At 45.2% G+C, this 23487-nt stretch overlaps 1 protein-coding gene across 2 annotated transcripts in view; it reads right to left on the reverse strand.

Annotated features, from left to right (window-relative positions):
- Positions 1-4831, reverse strand: part of NAE1 (NEDD8 activating enzyme E1 subunit 1) — a 44709-nt gene extending 39878 nt beyond the window's left edge. For both annotated transcript variants that reach the window (XM_077288406.1, XM_077288407.1), the window contains exons 1-11: positions 4677-4831; positions 3999-4102; positions 3317-3377; positions 2976-3006; positions 2617-2688; positions 2358-2437; positions 2176-2285; positions 1771-1880; positions 1172-1234; positions 1034-1097; positions 873-964 (exon numbers count right to left, since the gene is read on the reverse strand). In XM_077288406.1, coding sequence (XP_077144521.1) covers positions 873-964; positions 1034-1097; positions 1172-1234; positions 1771-1880; positions 2176-2285; positions 2358-2437; positions 2617-2688; positions 2976-3006; positions 3317-3377; positions 3999-4102; positions 4677-4726 — 837 coding nt within the window. In that variant the 5' untranslated portion in view covers positions 4727-4831. The remainder of the gene's footprint in view (positions 1-872; positions 965-1033; positions 1098-1171; positions 1235-1770; positions 1881-2175; positions 2286-2357; positions 2438-2616; positions 2689-2975; positions 3007-3316; positions 3378-3998; positions 4103-4676) is intronic.
- Positions 4832-23487: the final 18656 nt, after the last annotated feature.

Raw genomic sequence — 23487 nt, forward strand, 5'->3', positions numbered from 1 at the left:
ATAATATTTTTTTTTAATGATAATGCTATTTCATTATTAAACTGTATACTGTTCATTTACATTATAAAAGAAAATGTAAGAAACTTTTTTTATTGATTTTCTTCGCAAGTAATGCATGTTGTCTTTGCTACCGAGTGTTCATCGCAAATGGGTTTCACACAAACCACACAAGACTTTCTAGTCTGTTTTTTCGACCAATAGGAAAATTGTAACAGAGCCACCATCTTTATTTTGTGCTGAATATAGTAAAACATCGTAAAACAATATGTAGATACTAATTATTATCCATTTTTCATATAAAAATCATACCTATAGTGATAAGTTTCATACAAAATATATGTAAGCCAAGTCCAGGCTCAAAGACAATTTCTGACTGTTCTGTCCCCACATAAGGCGAATGAAGGTATAACTGGCTGTTAGATGCTGTGAGACTTTCCTACCTTCGTATCCAAGAAACTGAAGACTTCACAAGCCTAGAAATGTGTGCTCACAGCAATGAGATGAACAGCAAAATGGCTACTGAGAGGAGGGAGGCAGGAAGAGAAGTAGAAGCCACTTCCAGTTTGAATCAACTTAATTGACAGCAACATAAGTGAGCAGTAACAACACTGGCCAATAGATATCAGCATAACATTTGTAGCTGAATGAACTTTAGTTTCTGAAACCAAGTAAAGGAGAAAGTCTTCCCACAGTGGAGGTATATATGAAGGTACAATTGTACCTCTGCAGCCTGTTAACATTGTAAAATTATGCAGCCTGACGAAGGTTAAATCCCCCTTTTTCCATAATAGAAAAAAAAAAAATATTTGGTTCGTTAAAGTTAAACAAACAAACAAAAAAAAAAAAAAGTACTTTTCAGAATATTTTGTTACCTTGGTTGTATTTAGTGCAGTATTCACATTCTTCACGGCCTCTTCAAAGTTCTCCTCGTCCTCAGGGACCCCGTTCTCGTTCTTCAGGATCCCTGTGAACAGCAGATCAGGGGGTTACGTCTGGGGACAGTAGAAGAGCCACGGAGAACAGGAGCACGTACCTTGTCGGAGGAGGTCCCGGAAGGCTTCCTTTTCCTTGTAACTCTTGGGTATCTGTTCAGCGTTCTATGAGAGAAGACAGAGGAGAGTGAGGATGCTGCCACCGCTGCCGCCATGCAGGGGCCCCACCAGAACATTACCTCTGTGCGCCATTTCTCCAGGTACTTGGCCACCACAATAATCCACGGAGTGTGACTGTGATCCTACATGAAAAACACAATGAAGTGCGAAAAACAGATTCTTCAAGTTATTGGTGACTGACAGTAAATCCTCCGAATATACAGTGCCATCACAATATTATGGAATAGGAGCCATGCCCGATATTCTCTGGGCATCATACAGGGCCACACTAAAGTGGTCAGCGTGCAGTAAGAGTCCCTCCATGAAGTTGGAAGAAACGATGTGTAAGGCTACGTTCACATTTGCGTTGTGCGCCGCAGCGTCGGCGCCGCAGCGCACAACGCAAATAAAAACGCAGCAAAACGCATGCACAACGCTGCGTTTTGCGCCGCATGCGTCGTTTTTTTCATTGAATTTGGACGCAGCAAAAATGCAACTTGCTGCGTCCTCTGCGCACCGACGCGGGCGCCGCAGCGACGCATGCGGCGCAAAACGCAAGTGCGCCGCATGTCCATGCGCCCCCATGTTAAATATAGGGGCGCATGACGCATGCGGCGCCGCTGCGGCGCCCGACGCTGCGGCGAGGACCGCAAATGTGAACGTAGCCTAAGCCGGATACCTTCCTCTCCATGTGTTCCAGGTCGTATTGCTGGAGATGTTCCTGGAGCTCAGCGAAGGGCTGGTCCAGCCGCAGGTCCTCCAGCGCATTATCAGGATGAGACTCTGTAACTGGAGAATCAAAGAGCAGAAAAGTACGTCCATTAGAGGGGTTATCTTCAGGTTTAGTGACACTGCATCAAATCTGCAAGGGAAAAGTACGCAGCATGTGCATGAGACTTCAGGACTCTCATTCACTTGGCCGGTATTCAAAAAAGGTGGCATGGAGGGAAGGAATGGCAGAAAAGGACGGCACAGCAGAAAGAGAAGGGACAGGACGGCACGGCACGGAAAGGACGGCACGGAAAGGACGGCACGGCACGGAAAGGACGGCACGGAAAGGCAGAGTTGGATCCAGTGATCTTACCAGTATGTTCTTTCACAATAATCCTCATGTAGCCAATAAAACCGTACGTCCGGGAGATCAGCAGAGGAATATTCGAGTTCCAGAGTGTTTCCGCCAATCGCAGCAAAGTGCTGGAACAGATAAGGACCAGTGAGATCAGGACCACCCACCAGTCTGGGTGACAGCGGTGGGCACAGAATTACCTCTCTGAGAGCTGCGTGGCGATCACTAATGTAAACTTGCAGAAGAAAGATGGATCGTTGTCTAACAGCTGGTCCGGATCCTGGAAAGGATCAGAGGGATGTAACATAATGGAAATCTCCTGTGAGCTATGCATGCAAAAGCCGAGAGCGGCGATCACTAACTTGTGACTCTTCAGCCATTGCAGAACTACAACTCCCAGAATGCCTGGACTAAGAGTTATAGTTCTGCACCAGCTGGACGTCCCCACAGGGCACTAACCTCTGCTACGAAATCACCGGTGACGTCTTCATTTAACTCTTGTAACAGCTCCATGGAGGTCTGAGCCCGGCTCTGTTATAGGGAAAAAGTAACGCCCAAATTTACAATGGGTTGCGGGAGCTAAAGCAAAGGGTTCCGGATCGATCAGCGGAGATGTATCCTCTCAGATTAAGCCTTCTCAGAGAGTGTGGAAGGCTTGATAAAAGTGTATACTGATTTTAATGGATGCTAACGGGCAATCCGCATGGCTGAGCGCCTCTGCTTTTGCAACTGTTGGGGGTCTCAGAACCTGGACCTCCACTGATCAAAATGTCACTATGACTTCTCCAAAGCGTAATCCAAGAGAAAACTCATCTTACCTTTCCAATACTACCTCTATTTAGGAAAAAGCTGGAAGAAAAAAAAAAAAAAAAAAAAGAATATAACATTCATGTGAAATATTACAGGAAAACTAAATACCAATGCATCCCATCACAATATGGCGACATCCCACTCATTTGTTACAAGGATCCCACCCATTATAACCACAAGCGGATCCAATACTGTGACCTCCAGTGATCTATTGTCAGTGTCTGAATCTACTACAACACCCCCGCAGGAGGGAGGGGGTACTACATCAATTTTCATATTTGAGGGAAAGTTCATTATTTGTAAACAAAAAAATCCAAAATGACATAAAATAAAGTGAACTAAGTCTTACTTGTTACCGACATCTTCTCCCTTGACCACATTTCCGTCCACAATGGTGAATGAGCCAATACCTGCAAAAATGATGACATCTCACAACCACGTGGTACCAGAAAACAGTAGCGGCTGGAGACAGTGGAGCGCAGTGCTTACGCTAGGTTCACATTGCGTTAATGTGTGCACGCTAACAGACAGCGTTGCACGGCGAAAATGTCGCAATTAACGCCGTGCAACGGGTCCGTTAGCGCACCCATTGACAGCAATGTGAAGTTTCCCTGTAGCGCATAGCAAGCGCGTGCCTTTTTCGGCTCGCGCTAGCGATGTGCCGTTCTTCTGTGGCGCGCCTCGGATGCTGCTTGCAGCGTCCGCGGTGCGCCCGAGGTCCGTTCCCCGCTCTCGCAGATCGGGGATCTGTGCTAGCGGGGACGTTAACGCGACCCCTAAATAAACATTGCGTTAGTGCAATCCGCTAGCGCTAAACGGATTGCCCTAACGCAATGTGAACCTAGCCTTAGCAGTCCCATAGAGGATGAACGGAGCGGAGTCTGCACATTATGATACAGTGATAGAAGCGCCTGTTCTGCAGATCGGTGCCGGTGTAGCCGGACTCACCCCCCCGGTCAACAAGTTATTGCCTATCCTGTGGACGCCATAGATTACACACGCCAGCACCAGGACCGCAGCTGTTCACTCACCGGGTAACACCAGGTTCTTCAGGATCTCGGTGCCGGTAGCTGTGGCATTTATCAGGCAAACATGAGCCGACTCCAGAGCTTCCTGCCCGTGATCACCCCATAATCTGCAGAAGGTATGGAGAAGGCAGTCATGTGCATGCCAGAGTGTGCACGATTAAACATTGCTGCACCCCAAGGGATGGCAGAGGTGGCGAGCCCCACAGGATGGTGGAAAGCCCATAGAACAGTGGAGGCGAGCTGGGGGCCCCACGGGACGGCGGGTGGGGGACCCCCGCGGGACGGAGGAGAGACCCCCGCGGGACGGAGGAGAGACCCCCGCGGGACGGAGGAGAGACCCCCGCGGGACGGAGGAGAGACCCCCGCGGGACGGAGGAGAGACCCCCGCGGGACGGAGGAGAGACCCCCGCGGGACGGAGGAGAGACCCCCGCGGGACGGAGCCCACGGGAATCCTGCAAGCTGGCATTGCACCCATGAGACTCTGCCGGTATTCATGATAGCAGCCTTCATGTTACACCCACAGCACGCACTGTGTACACCAGTAACCACCATTACTGCACAGCATCATGTACATGGACACAACAACAGTACATGGAGCCGCGCACAGAACCTGCACCCTCTCCACAGCGCATCCGCCTAACCATCCACACACAGCCAGAACACATCGGCCATGCCCGTACCTGAGCTGCCTGTCATACTTCTGCTCCTTTACCACTGCTCCCTGCGCCATGACTTCCCCCGGAAGGAATAACGAATAACCGATCCCGCTATCAACCAGCAGATGGCGCTCACAGACAAGCTAAGGCCCACATTTGATCATATGACCACAAGTGAGTCACCAGTCACCGCACGTCTCTCCGGTAGGTGGCGCACTGGCGCTCTGGTCTGGCAGTGGTTACCTCAGGAGTTTGGAAGGCGCGAAAGTCTGTCACGAGGAAGAACCGTAGGGTGTAGCCAGCGTACCACAAGTCCCAGCGTGGCGTGCTACTTTGCACCTCTGTCTGTATGTGCTTTGTGTGTCAACCCGAGTCTTACATTGCAATATTTCTTTATTCACAGTATTTATATATAAAGTCCCAGCGTATAACATACGCTCCCCAACACTCGGTTTAACGGCCCCAAAGTTACCCAGAAGTTGTGATAATTCCCCTGTGCCCCTTTAATAATGCTCCTTCTTGACCTCTTCTAATGACCCTGCACCTGCTCAGAATAATAAAGATACCCCGTGTGCTTTCCCATATTATTTAAGGCTATGTGCACACGTAGTTGGAATCTGCGGATTTTTCCGCACCTGTTTTGAGAAATCCGCAGGTAAAAAGCACTGCGGTTTACCTGCGGATTTACCAGAGTTTATGCGTTTCTTCCACGTATTTCACCTGCGGATTCCTATTATGTAGCAGGTGTAAACTGCAGCGGAATCCGCACAAGGAATTTACATGCTGCGGAATAAACAATGCAGTGTTTCCGCACGTTTTTTTCCGCAGCATGTACACTGCGGATTTTGTTTTCCATAGGTTTACATGGTACTGTAAACCCATGGAAAACAGCTGCGAATCCGCAGCGTCGAAACCGCTGTGGATCCGCAGCGTGTGCACATAGCCTAATAATGACTCCTTGTGCCTCCTTAATACTGACCCTCAGTGCCTCTCTATTGTAATGATGCTCCTGAGCAGGGGCATACATAGAAATAACAGGTCCCATAGGAAAAGTCCTATCATGTCACAGTCAAAGAAGAGCATATCCCTCAACTTATTAACAAATGTAGAAGGAAATGTATTACATCACTTAGTTATTTTGACCCTACTGAAGCCCCTAAGTGGTCTCACTCACTTTGATACCCCTTTCACGACCTCCATAAAGTATTATGCCTCCACAAAATATGATGACCCCACACAATATGATTTCCCCACAAACCTTACACGAAGGGTGATGCCTCACAGCACCCCACGCAGTAAGATTGTCACCACAGCCTCCCATACAGTATGGTAGCCATCATCACAGCCCTCAGTATACAGTAAGAGAGGCACCACAGACCCCCACACAGTATGATAAATCCCCTATATACTATGAAGATCCCCCACAGCCCTCTATATAGTATGATGGTCCACCTCACAGCCCCCCATATAGTATGATGATCTTTCAAACAAACCCCTATATAGTACTATGGTTCCCCCAACACCCTCATACAGTATGATGGTCCACCCCACAGTTCATTATATATTATGATGGTCCAACTCACAGCCCCTATATAGTATGATGGTACCCCCAACAGCCCCCCCATATAGTATGATAAATCACCTCATGGCCCCCTATATAGTATGATGGTCCACCTCACAGTCCTCCATATAGTATGATGGTCCCCCCAACAGCCCCCTATGTAGTATGGTAGTCCACCCCACAGCCACTTATATACTATGGAGGTCCAACTCATAGTGCCTTGTATAGTGTGATGGTACCCCAGAGCCCCCAAAAAGAAAAAAATCCCTATACTCATCTAATCGAGATTCCTCATCCTTCACAGCGTCTATCTCCTCGTCTATCCAATCTGGCAGCACGATGCAGTGACATCATTGCACTGCAGACGTTCCTTGCTTAGTGCTGGACTCTAGCAGGCCGCAGATAGAAGGGACACCCGTGGCCTGCTGGGTTAAGTGTCTGAGCCAACAACTTTGTGCTCCATCACAACTGTTAACTGTATGGGCATCTTGAGGACGCCGATTCTGTTAACAACATTGCAGACTAGGCAGCCCACAACCAGATAGGCCCTTCAGGTATTTGCCAGATAGCCAGCCTGGCCCTGTATGTACAGCTCTGTCCCTTATTAGGTCGGTTTCACACGTCCTGATATTTCCGTTACCGGAAAAAAATGGTACCGGAGATATCAGTGTCCATGTATGCAGTGCTTGCAGCACACATGTGGCAACCATTTGCCGCATCGGTACTACACGTCCCAGTACCTGGCAGGAAGTGGTACTGTTAGCACTGCTCCCCGGCGCCAGGTGCTGGAGACGGCTATTCATTAGCCGGCACCTGCGCTATAAATAAATAAAAAATCCGGCATGGGTTCCCCTTTATTTTCTATAACCAGCCAGGCAAAACTCACAGCAGGGGTCTGCAACCCTCAGCTGTCAGCTTCAGCAAGGCTGGTTATCAAGAATAGAGTGGTCCTCACTCCATAATTAAAAAAAAAAAAACGGGTTCTCTCACATTTTTGACAACCAGCCTTGCTAAAGCTGACAACTGGGGGCTGGTATTCACAAGCTGCTAAGGGGCCATGGATATTTACCCCCCCCCCCCCAGCCTAAAAATAGCAGCCACCTAGAAATTAGTTGTGCGAATTCTGGCGCTTTGCCTGCCTCTTCCTGCTTGCCCTGTAGCGCTGGCAAGTGGAGTTCATATTTGTGGGATTGATGTGACCGCAAGCCCACGGCTTAGTAATGGAGAGGCGTCTATTAGGCACCCATCCATTACTAATTATATATATATATATATATATATATATATATATATAGTAAATAAACACACAGCCAGAATAAAGTCTTATTAATAAGCCATCCCATCCCTTATTATATAGTGTTCTCTCTCATGTATCGCGCCATCCTTTATTACATATTGTCCTCCCTTATTATATATAGTGCTGTCCCTTATTACACAGTGTCCTCTCTTACTATGTATAGTGAACTCCCTTAGATACAGTGACATGTCAAAGTTTGGGCACCCCTGGTCAAAATTATTGCTATTGTGAACAATTAAGCAAGTTAAATATTAAATTATCTCTAAAAGGCCTAAAGTTAAAGACGACACATTTCCTTTTGTATTTTAGGCAAAACAAAATATATATACATTTTCATCTTTTACATTTTCAAAATAACAAAAAATAAAATGGTCCAATGCAAATGTTTAGGCACCGTGCATGGTTAGTACCTAGTGTCATCCCCTTTTGAAAGTATAACAGCTATAAACGTTTTGTGTAGCCTTCCAAGAGTCTTTCCATGATTGTTTCATCCACTTTTTCTTTACAAATTCGTCCAGTTCTGTGAGATTCCCGAGTCGTCTTCCATCCTCTGCTATTTTGAGATCTAACCACAGATTTTTCAGTGATGTTCAGATCAGGGGACTGTGAGAACCATTGTGAAGCCTTCAGTTTGCTCCTTTTGAGGTCGTCTATTCTGGATTGTGACGTGTGTTCAGGACTATTATCCATTTGTAGAAGCCATCCTCTTCCTCTTTTCAACTTCAGCTTTTTTACAGATGGTGTTATGTTTGCATCAAGAATTTGTTGAAATTTCATTTAATCCATTCTTCCCTCTACACCTGAAATGTTTCCCGTGCCATTGGCTCTAACACTACCCCAAGCATGATTGATCCGCCCCCATGCTTAATGGTTGGCAAATTTTATAGTGAAAATGCAGGAGAAGTTTTCTTCTGATGACTTTTCCATGAAGGCCATATTTATGCAGGTGTCTCAGAATAGTAGAAAATTGTACTACAAGTCCACAGTCTGCTAAATCTTTCTGAAGTTTTTTTTAGCAGTCAAGCCGGGGTTTTGATTTGCCTTTCTAGCAATCCTACGAGCAGCTCTCACTGAAATATGGCTTGGTCTTCCAGACCTTATATTGACCTCCACTGTTCCTGCTAATTGTCATTTCTTAATTACATTTACAACTGAAGAAAGGGCAACTTGAAAATGCTTTGGTATCTTCATATAGCTTTCTCCTGCTTTGTAGGTCTCCACCATTTCCATTTTCAGAGTGCTAGGCAGCTGCTTAGTAGAACCAATGGCTGCTGTTTTTTTCACACAAGGTAAGAGGAGGCTGGGTTTTCATAAAGCTGGGAAATTTGCATCATGCGGCTTTTTCTAACGATAGCTAATTAAGGTCTGAAAGCTTGGTCAAAGTTATCTGAGCACACAATTCTCCAAGGGTGCCCAAACTTTTGCATTTGGATTTAAATTGTATGACTTGCAGAGATCATAGGAGTAGCTATCCCAGCATATAGAACATCTTTATTCGAAACATTTAGAATAAGGGCTCATACTCACTTGCACGAGACTCGGATGAGCCTCGCACGGCAATACCCTGGCACTGCACCCGGCACAGAGGAGCGTTCCGATCTGAGTGCCGGCAGCAGCACCGGGTATTGCTGTGCGAGACTCATCCGAGTCTCGCGCAAGTGAGTATGAGCCCTAAATGGGGAACTACAAGTACCAGTATATAATGACGCTATTCTCAGCAGGTATATTTGTGGCACTACAAGTCCCAGCGTCTAATACCACTCTACTCTCAACAGATAATTTTGCAGTGACGAGTTGTGCCCAGAAAATGTCGATTTTAAAGGGAACCTGTCACCCCCAAAATCGATGGTGAGGTAAGCTCACCGTCATCAGGGGCTTATCTACAGCATTCTGTAATGCTGTAGATAAGCCCCGATGTTACCTGAAAGAGGAGAAAAAGAGGTTATAATATACTCACCTGGGCGGTCCCGCTGTGGTCCGTGGTCAAATGGGCGTCTCAGCTCTGCTCCGGTGCCTCCCATCTTCATTCCATGACTTCCTCTTCTGGTCTCCGCGCCGCGGCTTCGGCGCAGGCGTACTTTGTCTGCCCTGGTGAGGGCAGAGCAAAGTACTGCAGTGCGCAGGCGCCGGGCCTCTCTGACCTTACCGGCGCCTGCGCACTGCAGTACTTTGCTCTGCCCTCAACAGGGCAGACAAAGTACGCCTGCGCCGAAGCAGCGGCGCGGAGACCAGAAGAGGACGTCATGGAATGAAGATAGGAGGCGCCGGAGCGTACCTGAGACACCCATTTGACCGGACTGCAGCGGGACCGCCCCTGGGTGAGTATAATCTAACCTCTTTTTCTCCTCTTTCAGGTAACATCGGCGGCTTATCTACAGCATTACAGAATGCTGTAGATAAGCCCCTGATGCCGGTGAACTTACCTCACCATCGATTTTGGCGGTGACAGGTTCGCTTTAAGGTCTGAAGAGATGGAGAAGCAAAAGAAAATGGCTCTAATCAGAAGAGAAGGTAAATTCCCAGATTAAATATTTGTTCTGTAACTAAATTGTATGACTTGCAGAGATGATGGGAGTATTACTCTTAATACCATTATTTACGTAATGTTTTTTTCTTATTGTGTGTAGCACCGTACACTACTATATAGCAACTGATCTTGCATATTGTGCTGTCCTTTATTAACCCCTTAATCCCATATGACGTACTATCCTGTCGAGGTGGGGTGGGCCTTAATTCCCACCAACGGGATAGTACGTCATATGCGATCGGCCGCGCTCTCGGGGGGATCGTGGCCAATCGCGTCCGGGTGTCAGCTGACTATCGCAGCTGACATCCGGCACTATGTGCCAGGAGCGGTCACGGACCGCCCCCGGCACATTAACCCCCGGCACACTGCGATCAAACATGATCACAGTGTTCCAGCGGTATAGGGAAGCATCGCACAGGGAGGGGGCTCCCTGCGTGCTTCCCTGAGACCCCCAGAGCAACGCGATGTGATCGCGTTGCTCCGAGCGTCTCTTACCTCCTCTCCCTGCAGTCCCTGGATCCAAAATGGCCACGGGGCTGCATCCGGGTCCTGCAGGGAGGTGGCTTACCAAGCGCCTGCTCAGTGCAGGCGCTGGTAAGCCTGGAGTGCTGTAAGTCTGATCGCCGATCTGACAGAGTGCTGTGCAAACTGTCAGATCAGCTATCTGTGATGTCCCCCCCGGGACAAAGTAAAAAAGAAAAAATAAATAAATTTCCACATGTGTAAAAAAAAAAAAAAAAATCCTAAAAAAAAAATATTATTCCCATAAATACATTTCTTTATCTAAATAAAAAAACAAAACAATAAAAGTACACATATTTAGTATCGCCGCGTCCGTAACGACCCAACCTATAAAACTGTCCCACTAGTTAACCCCTTCAGTGAACACCGTAAAAAAATAAAAAAAAACCGAGGCAGAAAACAACGCTTTATTATCATACCGCCGAACAAAAAGTGGAATAACACGCGATCAAAAAGACAGATATAAATAACCATGGTACCGCTGAAAACGTCATCTTGTCCCGCAAAAAACGAGCTGCCATACAGCATCATGAGCAAAAAAATAAAAAAGTTATAGTTTTCAGAATAAAGCGATGCCAAAATAATTATTTCTTCTATAAAATAGCTTTTATCGTATAAAAGCGCCAAACATAAAAAAATGATATAAATGAGGTATCGCTGTAATCGTACTGACCCGAAGAATAAAACTGCTTTATCAATTTTACCAAACGTGGAACGGTATAAACGCCCCCCCCCCCCCCCCCAAAGAAATTCATGAATAGCTGGTTTTTGGTCATTCTGCCTCACAAAAATCGGAATAAAAAGCGATCAAAAATGTCACGTGCCCGAAAATGTTACCAATAAAAACATCAACTCGTCCCGCAAAAAACAAGACCTCACATGACTCTGTGGACCAAAATATGGAAAAATTATAGGTCTCAAAATGTGGAGACACAAAAACTTTTTTGCTATAAAAAGCGTCTTTTAGTGTATGACAGCTGCCAATCATAACAATCCGCTATAAAAAAAACGCTATAAAAGTAAATTAAACCCCCCTTCATCACCCCCTTAGTTATGGAAAAAGAATAAAATTGAAAAAATGTATTTATTTCCATTTTCCCATTAGGATTAGGGTTAGGGCTAGGGTTATGGCTAGGGCTAGGGTTAGGGTTGGGGCTAGGGTTGGAGCTAAAGTTAGGGTTAGGGTTGGAACTAAAGTTAGGGTTAGGGTTGGGGCTAAAGTTAGGTTAGGGCTAAAGTTAGGGTTAGGGTTGGGGCTAAAGTTAGGGTTGGGGCTAAAGTTAGGGTCAGGGTTTGGATTACATTTACGGTTGGGATTAGGGTTGGGATTAGAGTTAGGGGTGTGTCAGGGTAAAGGGTGTTGTTAGGGTTACCGTTGGGATTAGGGTTAGGAGTGTGTTTGGATTAGGGTTTCAGTTAGAATTGGGGAGTTTCCACTGTTTAGGCACATCAGGGGCTCTCCAAACGCGACATGGCGTCCGATCTCAATTCCAGCCAATACTGCGTTGAAAAAGTAAAACATTGCTCCTTCCCTTCCGAGCTCTCCCGTGCACCCAAACAGGGGTTTACCCCAACATATGGGGTATCAGCGTACTTGGGACAAATTGGACAACAACTTTTGGGGTCCAAGTTCGCTTGTTACCCTTGGAAAAATAAAAATTTGGGGGGCTAAAAAATTATTTTTGCGGAATAAAATTATTTTTTATTTTCACGGCTCTGCGTTATAAAGTGTAGTGAAACACTTGGGGGTTCAAAGTTCTCACAACACATCTAGATAAGTTCCTTGGGGGGTCTAGTTTCCAATATGGGGTCACTTGTGGGGGATTTCTACTGTTTAGGTGCATCAGGGGCTCTGCAAATGCAGCGCGACGCCTGCAGACCAATCCATCTAAGTCTGCATTCCAAATGGCGCTCCTTCCCTTCCGAGCTCTGCCATGCACCCAAACGGCGGTTCCCCCCACATATGGGGTATCAGCGTACTCAGGACAAATTGGACAGCAAATTTTGGGGTCCAATTTCTCCTGTTACCCTTGGGAAAATACAAAACTGGGGGCTAATAAATAACTTGTGTGGGAAAAGAAAAAGATTTTTTATTTTCACGGCTCTGCGTTATAAACTGTAGTGAAACACTTGGGGGTTCAAAGTTCTCACAACACATCTAGATAAGTTCCTTGGGGGGTCTAGTTTCCAAAATGGTGTCACTTGCGGGGGGTTTCTACTGTTTAGGTGCATCAGGGGCTCTGCAAATGCAAGGTGACGCCTGCAGACCAATCCATCTAAGTCTGCATTCCAAATGGCGCTCCTTCCCTTCCGAGCTCTGCCATGCGCCCAAACAGTGGTTCCCCCCACATATGGGGTATCAGCGTACTCAGGACAAATTGGACAACAACTTTTGGGGTCCAATTTATCCTGTTACCCTTGTGAAAATACAAAACTGGGGGCTAAAAAAATCTATTTTGTGAAAAAAAAAAAGAAATTATTTTCACAGATCTGCGTTATAAACTGTAGTGAAACACTTGGGGGTTCAAAGCTCTCAAAACACATCTAGATAAGTTCCTTAGGGGGTCTACTTTCCAAAATGGTGTCACTTGTGGGGGGTTTCAATGTTTAGGCACATCAGGGGCTCTCCAAACACGACATGGTGTTCCATCTCAATTCCAGTCAATTTTGCATTGAAAATTCCAACGGCACTCCTTCCCTTCCGAGCTCTGCCATGCGCCCAAACAGTCATTTACCTCCACATATCGGGTATCAGCGTACTCAGGACAAATTGCACAACAACTTTTGGGGTCCAATTTCTTCTCTTACCCTTGGGAAAATAAAAAATTGGGGATGAAAAGATCATTTTTGTGAAAAAATATGATTTTTTATTTTTACGGCTCTGCATTATAAACTTCTGTGAAGCACTTGTTGGGTCAAAGTGCTCACCACACATCTAGATATGTTCCTTAAGGGGTCTACTTTCCAAAATGGTGTCACTTGTGGGTGGTTTCAACATTTAGGCACATCAGGGGCTCTCCAAACGCAACATGGCGTCCCATCTCAATTCCAGTCAATTTTGCATTGAAAAGTCAAATGGCTCTCCTTCCCTTCCGAGCTCTGCCATGCGCCCAAACAGTGGTTTACCCCCACATATGGGGTATCAGCGTACTCAGGACAAATTGTACAACAACTTTTGGGGTCCATTTTCTCCTTTTACCTTGGTAAAATAAAACAAATTGGAGCTGAAATAAATTTTGTGTGAAAAAAAGTTAAATGTTAATTTTTATTTAAACATTCCAAAAATTCCTGTGAAACACCTGAAGGGTTAATAAACTTCTTGAATGTGGTTTTGAGCACCTTGAGGGGTGCAGTTTTTAGAATGGTGTCACACTTGGGTATTTTCTATCATATAGACCCCTCAAAATGACTTCAAATGAGATGTGGTCCCTAAAAAAAAATGGTGTTGTAAAAATGAGAAATTGCTGGTCAACTTTTAACCCTTATAACTCCCTAACAAAAAAAAATTTTGGTTCCAAAAGTGTGCTGATGTAAAGTAGACATGTGGGAAATGTTACCTATTAAGTATTTTGTGTCACATATCTCTGTGATTTAAGGGCATAACAATTCAAAGTTGGAAAATTGCGAAATTTTCAAAATTTTCACCAAATTTCCGTTTTTTTCACAAATAAACGCAAGTTATATCGAAGAAATTTTACCACTATCATGAAGTACAATATGTCACGAGAAAACAGTGTCAGAATCGCCAAGATCCGTTGAAGCGTTCCAGAGTTATAACCTCATAAAGGGACAGTGGTCAGAATTGTAAAAATCGGCCCGGTCTTTAACGTGCAAACCACCCTCGGGGCTTAAGGGATTAAATAGTTTTCAATTATTTAATGTGTCATCCCCTATCATATAGTGTTTTCTTAAGTATAGCGCCATCCGTTATTACATAGTGTCTTCCCTTATTATGTACAGCACAATCTATTACTACATAGTAACCGATCTTATGTATTGTGCTGTCACTTATTATATAGTGTCCTCTTTTATATAGCACCATCCCTTATAACGTAGTGTACTCCCTTATTATGTACAGTACCATCTCTAGTTAGATAGTGTCATCTATTATTATGTATATCGGTGTCTCTTTTATATGTGCTCCTGCATTCTACTTTAATACTACAGGCATGCTGACCCTTATCTTTTAATTTACTTGTATTTAATACACTGAGGGGATGTGCCACTCTCTGCACCCACCCATTTAGGCTTTGCACCTTTATCCAACCTGCTTTCCCCATTAGGTTTGAATCACAGTCAAGCACAAATCCTGTCTCTGCCCCTGTGTCCCTTTGAGGCCTTAGTAGGCACATAGAGGGGAGTCACTAGAGTTAAGGACCATCTAGATTGGGTACACCGTGTCGTGGTTGGGTTGCATTTACTGTTTTTGAATTTAAAAAAAGTTACCTAAGTACCCTATGTTTTTTATATTTTAGGAATAGTGGTATTTTTGCATCTATCGCATTGTTCGTACTCATAGTGCTTTTTTCATGTTTTCATTTGTTTCCACATAGCTGCAACATATATGTGCAAATGCATATTACTTTAATACTACAGGTGTGCAGGCTTTTGTTTAACTCTTTTTAAGTATGATGCCATCCTTTAGTACATAGTGTCCTCCCTTATCATGTAAAGTGCCATCCATTACTAAATGGTGTCCTCTCTTGTTCTGTATAGTACCGTCCTAATTACATAATATCCTTTCTTGTTATGTGTAGTGCTATCCTTTATTACATACTGTAGTATCCTCTTTTATGTATAGAGCTGTCCCTTATTACATAGTGTCCCCTCTTGTTACGTGTAGTGCTATCCTTTATTACATAGTATCCTTTCTTATGTATAGAGCTGTCCCTTATTACATAGTGTCCCCTCTTGTTTTGTATAGTGCTATCCCTTATTACGTAGTGTCCTCTCTCATTATCTATAGAGCTGTCCTTTATTACAGTGTCCTCTCTATATAGAATGCTGTCCCTTATATACATAGTGTGCTCTCTTCTGCCTTCTGTCTGTCCATATCCGGTAGTCTTCTCCTTGCCACCAAGATGGTGACATGGCGAGTATGGCTGAAAAAAGTCCTTCAATTTCGGCATTTAATTTCTTACTATGTTGATATATAAGAAGGCGAAAAATAACCCCTAGGACTTGTTGTTGGAATATCCTCATATCGGGGGGGGGGGGGGGGAAACCTTCCTGACCCCAAATATGGCGATCTGAATAAATCCCTGGATGTTTGTTGCTCGAATCTATGTGGTTGTTATATGGTGGAAGCTCGGTAGTATTTGTCACAGTCCGGTAAATGAGAAAGTCCAGTTTAATTGTCTCATCCCGCTAATGGAAAGCTTCATTCCTGGATGTTTCCAGTATCGGGCTGATTTTTATGAGAGTTACTGAACGTAGAGGAATCAGATGTCTAGGGGGCCACAAGATGGTCATTGCCGGCCGCATGTAACTTCTGCAATGATTTTAATAAACTTAATGAGCTATTGGAGGGGTGTGATCAAGGAGAAGCAGCACAGCTATAGGGAACATATCTTGCTATAGTTGGAACACTTTTATAATCCTCAACAGTTATTTTATGTACTGATTATTTGGTGAATGCATCTTGCACTATCAGCTGCGCCCAATGCCGAGGTGTCCAGACTGCAAGCCGGGTATATGGACCGGGTGTCTCCGATCTCGTGCTGTAAGGTCCAAGTTTCCGCTCTGAGAAATTTGCTAACAAGTGCAAGCCTCCTGCAGCAGCCACTTCACGTGGAAAGTATTCCACACATGCGAGGACTCCAGGGAGTGTAAACACACACGTATTCATACCGCGGCCAGGAATAAATGTGTCACGGCCTGAACCCTCTTCTTAGCACGTGGGATGCAGACTCGGATATTAACTGCCTGGCTGCTGACCTGCCGAGGGGGTCACAGGAGTTGGTGTTGGGGGTCCACCGGTAGATCACTATTGCTACTTGCTTGTCACATAGGACTGCAGCTGTCAGAGGTCAAAAACATTAACGGAGCCATTTTCCAACATTAGATAATTGTCAGTAGATTACATTACTGATCCTGTACTGATCCTGAGTTACATCCTGTATTATACTCCAGAGCTGCACTCACTATTCTGCTGGTGCAGTCACTGTGTACATACATTACATTACTGATCCTGAGTTACATCCTGTATTATACCCCAGAGCTGCACTCACTATTCTGCTGGTGCAGTCACTGTGTACATACATTACATTACTGATCCTGAGTTACATCCTGTATTATACTCCAGAGCTGCACTCACTATTTTGCTGGTGCTGTCACTGTGTACATACATTACATTACTGATCCTTTACTGATCATAGAATGTTAGAGTTGGAAGGTACCAACCTCCAGGGTCATCGTATTCAACCCCCTGCTCAATGCAGATGTCCCTCCATCCTCTGTTTGAAGACTTCCATTGAAGGAGAACTCACCACCTTTTTTGACAGCCTGTTCCACTCATTGATCACCCGCATTGTCAAAAAGTTTTTTCTAATATCTAATGTGTATCTCCTCCCTTTCAGTTTCATTCCATTGCTTCTCGTGTTTCCATGTGCAAATGAGAATAATGATGGCCCCTCTACACTGATATCCCTTCAGATATTTGTAGACAGCTATTAAGTCTCCTCTTAGCCTTCTTTTTTGCAACCTAAACATTCCCAGATCCTTTAACCGTTCCTCGTAGGACATACTTTGCAGTCCGCTCACCATCCTGGTAGCTCTTCTCTGAACTTGCTCCAGTTTTTCTAATGTCTTTTAATGTGTTGCCCAGAACTGGACACAGTATTGCAGATGAGGCCTGACGAAAGAGGAGTAGAGGGGGATAATTACTTCACGTGATCTAGACTCTATGCTTCTCTTAATACATCCTAGAACCGTGTATGCCTTTTTTGCTGCTGCATCACACTGTTGACTCCTGTGCAGTCTGTGATCTATTAGTATACCCAAGTCTTTTTCACACGTGCTGTTGCTTAGTTCTATTCCTCCCATTCTGTAGATGTAATTTTTGTTTTTCTTGCCCAGATGTAGAATCTTGCATTTCTCCCTGTTAAATACCATTCTATTAGTCGCTGGCCATTGTTCAAGCTTATCTAGAACCTTCTGAATCCTTTCTCTGTCGTCTCTAGTGTTACCTATCCCCCATAGCTTTGCATAGTCTGCAAATGTGATTAGTTTACCTTCAGTTCCTTTATCTAGATCATTTATAAAAATGTTGACCACCACTGGGGCCAGGACAGAGCATTGTGGTAGCCCACTTGAAACACTCTTCCAATTGGACGTGCAACCATTTACCACCACTGAGTATGATCACTGACCAAGATATTATCAGTTTTCGCTAATTCCAAGCTTGTAGACACCTGTGATACTAGTTAGGCCTCTTTTACACTTCCGTCTTTATTTTTCCATCACAATGCTTCGTTTTGTTAAAAAAAAAAGATCCAACAAATTTTTCTGCTGGATCCGTTTTTCTCATAGACTTGTATTAGCGACGGATTGTGATGGATGGCCATCCGTTTCATCCGTCGTGCGCTGGATCCGTCGTAAAATTGCTGTCCATCAGGCAAAGAAAACACATAGAAATGATTTTTGTGTATGTCGGAAAATCGCTCAGCGACGGATCCTGCGCTGCCCGTCGTTGGCTATAAGGCTACTTTCACATTAGTGTCGTGCACTGCACGTCGCAATGCGACGTTGCAGCGCACCGACGCATACTGTGCAAGCGCCGCACAACGGGGGCAGCGGATGCTGTTTTTCAACGCATCCCTCCCCATTGTGAGGTGCGGGGAGGCGGGGGCGGAGTTCCGGCCGCGCATGCGCGGTCGGAAAAGATGGGAACGACGCACCAAAAAACGTTACAAGCAACTTTTTTGGTGGCGGCGGTCTGACGCAACACGACGCAACCGTCGCATGACGGTTGCAACGTGTGGCAATGCATCGCACTACGTCGCTAATGCAAGTCAATGGAGAAAAAACGCATCCTGCAAGCACTTTTGCAGGATGCGTTTTTTCTCCAAAACGACGCATAGCGACGTGCAGTGCACGATGCTAATGTGAAAGTAGCCTAATGGAAGTCTATGCACGCAGGATCCGTTGCTGACTGTCAAAAGCTGGACTCCAGCGACTGATTATTATTATTATTTATTGTTATAGCGCCATTTATTCCATGGTACAATAATCTTGAACAATACAAGTCATAACTGGTACAGGAGGAGAGAGGACCCTGCCCGCGAAAGCTCACAATCTACAAGGGATGGGTGAGAATACAGTAGGCGAGGGTAGAGCTGGTCATGCAGCGGTTTGGTCGATCGGTGGTTACTCCAGGTTATAGGTTTGTCAGAAGAGGTGGGTCTTCAGGCTCTTTTTGAAGGTTTCGATGGTAGGCGAGAGTCTGATGTGTTGTGGTAGAGGGTTCCAGAGTAGGGGTGATACGCGAGAGAAATCTTGTATACGATTGTGGGATGAGGAGATAAGAGGGGAGTAGAGAAGGAGGTCTTGTGAGGATCGGAGGTTGCGTGTAGGTAAGTCCCGGGAGACGAGGTCACAGATGTATGGAGGAGACAGGTTGTGGATGGCTTTGTACGTCATGGTTAGGGTTTTGTACTGGAGTCTCTGGGCAATGGGGAGCCAGTGAAGGGATTGACAGAGGGGAGAAGCTGGGGAATAGCGGGGGGACATGTGGATTAGTCGGGCAGCAGAGTTTAGAATAGATTGGAGGGGTGCGAGCGTGTTAGAGGGGAGGCCACAGAACAGGAGGTTGCAGTAGTCAAGGCGAGAGATGACGAGGGTATGGACTAGGGTTTTTGCAGATTCTTGGTTGAGGAATGAATGGATTCGTGAAATATTTTTGAGTTGAAGTCGGCAGGAAGTGGAAAGGGCATGGATATGTGGTTTGAAGGAGAGATCAGCCTCAAGGATTACCCCGAGACAGCGAGCTTGTGGGACTGGGGAGAGTGGGCAGCCATTTACTGTAATGGATAGGTTCATTGGGGGGGTCACGTGAGATGGGGGAAAGATGATGAATTCTGTGTTGTCCATGTTAAGTTTGAGAAATCTAGCGGAGAAGAAGGATGAAATAGTGGACAGACATTGAGGAATTCTGGTTAGTAGGGAGGTGATATCTGGTCCAGAGATGTAGATCTGTGTGTCATCAGCATACAGGTGATACTGGAAGCCATGAGATTCTATGAGCTGTCCCAGGCCAAAGGTGTAAATGGAGAAGAGCAGAGGCCCTAGGACTGAACCTTGTGGGACACCGACAGATAGGGGGCGAGGTGAGGAGGTAGTGTGTGAGTGGGAGACCCTGAATGTCCGGTCTGTTAGGTATGATGAGATCCAGGATAGGGACAATTCTGTGATGCCAAGGGATGAGAGGGTCTGTAATTATAGGGAATGGTCCACTGTGTCAAAGGCAGCCGACAGGTCCAGGAGGAGGACAGAGTACTGTCGCTTGCTCTTGGCGGTTAAGAGGTCATTGGTGACCTTAGTTAGGACAGTTTCAGTGGAGTGGTGTGACCGGAAGCCAGATTGTAAGCGGTCGAAGAGGGAGCAAGAAGAGAGATGGGAGGACAGTTCAAGGTAGACGTGTTGTTCCAGTAGTCTTGAGGCATAGGGGAGAAGTGATATAGGGCGATAGCTAGATACAGAGGATGGGTCAAGAGAGGGCTTTTTGAGGATAGGTGTGATGGAGGCATGTTTAAAGCTTGAGGGGAAAACGCAAGTTGTTAGTGATATGTTGAAGAGATGGGTTAGGGTTGGGATGAAGACTGTGGTGAGGTTTGGGATGAGGTGGGATGGGATCGGGTCAAGTGCACAGGTGGTGAGATGTGATCTTGAGAGTAGAGTGGAGAGTCGATCTTCTGTAATGGTGGAGAAGTTGGTATTGGAGGTGGAGGGCTGGGAAGTCGGGAGGAAGGGCTCTTGGGGTTGTTGACCAAAACTGTCTCTGATGTTATCAATCTTCTGCTTGAAAAATGAGGCAAAGTCTTCAGCTGAGATGAGTGGGGAGGGAAGAGGTGCTGGGGGACGGAGGAGAGAGTTGAAGGTGTTGAATAACTGTTTAGGGTTGTGAGACGGAGGATATGAGAGATGAGAAGTAGGTTTGTTTAGCTGTGGCGAGTGTGGTCTTGAAAGTAGTGAGGGACTGTTTGAATGCGATGAAGTGCTCGTTGGAGTGGGATCTTTTCCATCTGCGCTCAGCAGCCCTGGAAGCTCGCCTCAGTTCTTTGGTCAGGCTGGTGTGCCAGGGCTGTCTGTTGATTTTGCGATCTTTGGTATGTGTAAGTGGGGTAGCAGATTCCAAAGCTACAGCTATTGTGGTGTTATATAGAGCGGCAGCGTCATCCGCATTGTGTAAGGAACTTATATCTGTGAGAGGGAGGAGGGATTCAGAGAATGAGTGTAGGTCAAGGTGTTTAAGACTGATGCCGTCTTTTGAAACTGAGCATGTGCGGAAGAATTTCCTGTCAGGGAAATTCTCTCTTGCTCTATCTCTCTCTCTTTTTACTATTGATGCTGGCTATGCCGCATCAATAGTAAAAAGATATAATGTTAAAAATAATAAAAATTTGTGATATTCTTACCTTCCGGTGTCACCCGCAGCCTTTCCGCTGCCCCAGCAGCTTTCCTGATGCTCCCTGCAGCTCCTGTTCCCAGTGATGCTTGGCGAAATGACCCGATGACATAGTGGTGTCGCGAGACTGCTACGTCATCACAGGTCATTGTCTGTGAAGGCTGCTGGGGCCGCGGGAAGGCTGCGGGTGACGCCGGAAGGTAAGAAAATCACAAATTTTAATTTTTTTTATTATTTTTAACATGTGTTGTGTATGCGTTTTAACAGCGGAAAAACGCGGCGAAGACACATACACATGTGCACATAGCCTCGTTGGATCCGTCAAAAAAAAAACGGACCCAGTGCATCCGTTTTTTACAATCTGCACAGGAGCCGTCTTTTCAACATTTTGACGGATTGTAACTGATTGTAAAAAACGGAAGTGTGAAAGAGGCCTTAGTGGACACACCGTGATTTAACATGTCCCTTTTGTCTCATCTTTTTCAGTTACTAGTACTTTTGTCAGATTCAGGTTATTTCTGTGACCATTGTGGGTTTTTCTGTCATTAAACGAGGGGTACCAACAATTTTGACCACATGCGTGTATACATATATATATATATATATATATATATATATATATATATATATATACACACAGTGACTGCACCAGCAGAATAGTGAGTGCAGCTCTGGAGCATAATACAGGATGTAACTCAGGATCAGTAATGTAATGTATGTACACAGTGACTGCACCAGCAGAATAGTGAGTACAGCTCTGGGGTATAATACAGGATGTAGCTCAGGATCAGTAATGTATGTACACAGTGACTGCACCAGCAGAATAGTGACTGCAGATCTGGAGTATAATACAGGATATAACTCAGGATCAGTAATGTAATGTATGTACACAGTGACTGCACCAGCAGAATAGTGCATGCAGCTCTGGAGTATAATACAGGATGTAACTGAGGATCAGTACAGGATCAGTTCTTGAAGCCTTTTTTTAATACTGCTGGTAATGGGGATAATCTGCTGCAGAGTCTCACTGTCCACAGGTGTCTCTTATGGCATGAGAATTTGGCATGTCCGGCCTTGGCGAGGGAGCGTAGGAAAGTCTCGAGGCTGGGGTAATGCCAGGGAAAAATCCAAAGAGACACAGAGCTTATGCCAAGGAACTGGGGGAGTGCCACTTAGAGGGGGTATACATAGTAACATGGAGGCTTTTTTTAGCACTTTATGCGACATACCACCCCAGAGAAATCCCCTTCACTGAGCTGGCGCTGGATATTTATAGTGGGCTGTATTTCTGTGACAACACCTTACATGTCACAGCTCTGTTAGGTGGGCATACACCATGACACGGGCATCAAAGGGCAGTGACGGTAGCGCACCTGCTCCATATAAGTTGTAAAGCGCTGCGGAATATGTTGGCGCTATATAAATAAAATTATTATTATATACATCTATGGGAACAATAGACGTGCAACTCCCATATAACCCAAGAGGAGAATGGAGTAGTGGCCGCGCCTGTGCTCTACCCATATATTCACACTGGGGACTTTTGGATTAGTGGGGTCCTAATGGTAAAGCACCCCTCACACCCACCTACTAAATATCTGTATAGTAGTAAGCGCTTTGCCATTCTGATACAATTCCCCTGCAGAGACATGGAGAGAAGTGTCAAAACTCCATCTACCTGCAGCCACCACTAGGAGTTTACTGTAAACCGTTTATACATTGAAGCGTAGGCTCCAGAGCTCCCCCTAGTGGTGGCTTCAGAACTAGCATTTAGGATTAACTGTCCCTTTAAGGGCCATCATTGATCACACTAAGCATTAAAGGTCTGAGCTGGGTCTGCCCAGTCACGTGGAGGTGGTAGAGGGCACCTGGCACCACTTAAGGAGGCGATGGATTAATTTATTTGTAGAGTTGGTTATTTCTGTCTGAAGAGGGTGTATTAGCGCAAGAAGGGAACATCTTTTTCCAATAAGCAGCATGCATTAGTATAAATCTGCCCTCATATTAGGTCAATGTTAATCATCAAAATACTCCAGCAGGAGACTTGGGTATTCAGTCTTGGAATAGACATGCTCCTTAAAGCAATTATCAGAAGATTTAAAATCGGGGTTTCGTGTAACATTTTATTTTTAATTGGCAATGTTTTTTTTTCATCTCACTATCTGTATTAATAAAAATAAATTTGCAATCACGCTAGCCACTAAGGTATTTTTTAGACTTTATGTTTTCAGCAGTCTCATTATCATCAGAGGCAGGATTGAAATGTCAGGTAACACTATACACAGATAATAACACAGGATTCGC

The sequence above is a fragment of the Ranitomeya variabilis genome, chromosome 2 (genome assembly GCF_051348905.1).
Source record: "Ranitomeya variabilis isolate aRanVar5 chromosome 2, aRanVar5.hap1, whole genome shotgun sequence".
NCBI classification, from domain to species: domain Eukaryota; kingdom Metazoa; phylum Chordata; class Amphibia; order Anura; family Dendrobatidae; genus Ranitomeya; species Ranitomeya variabilis.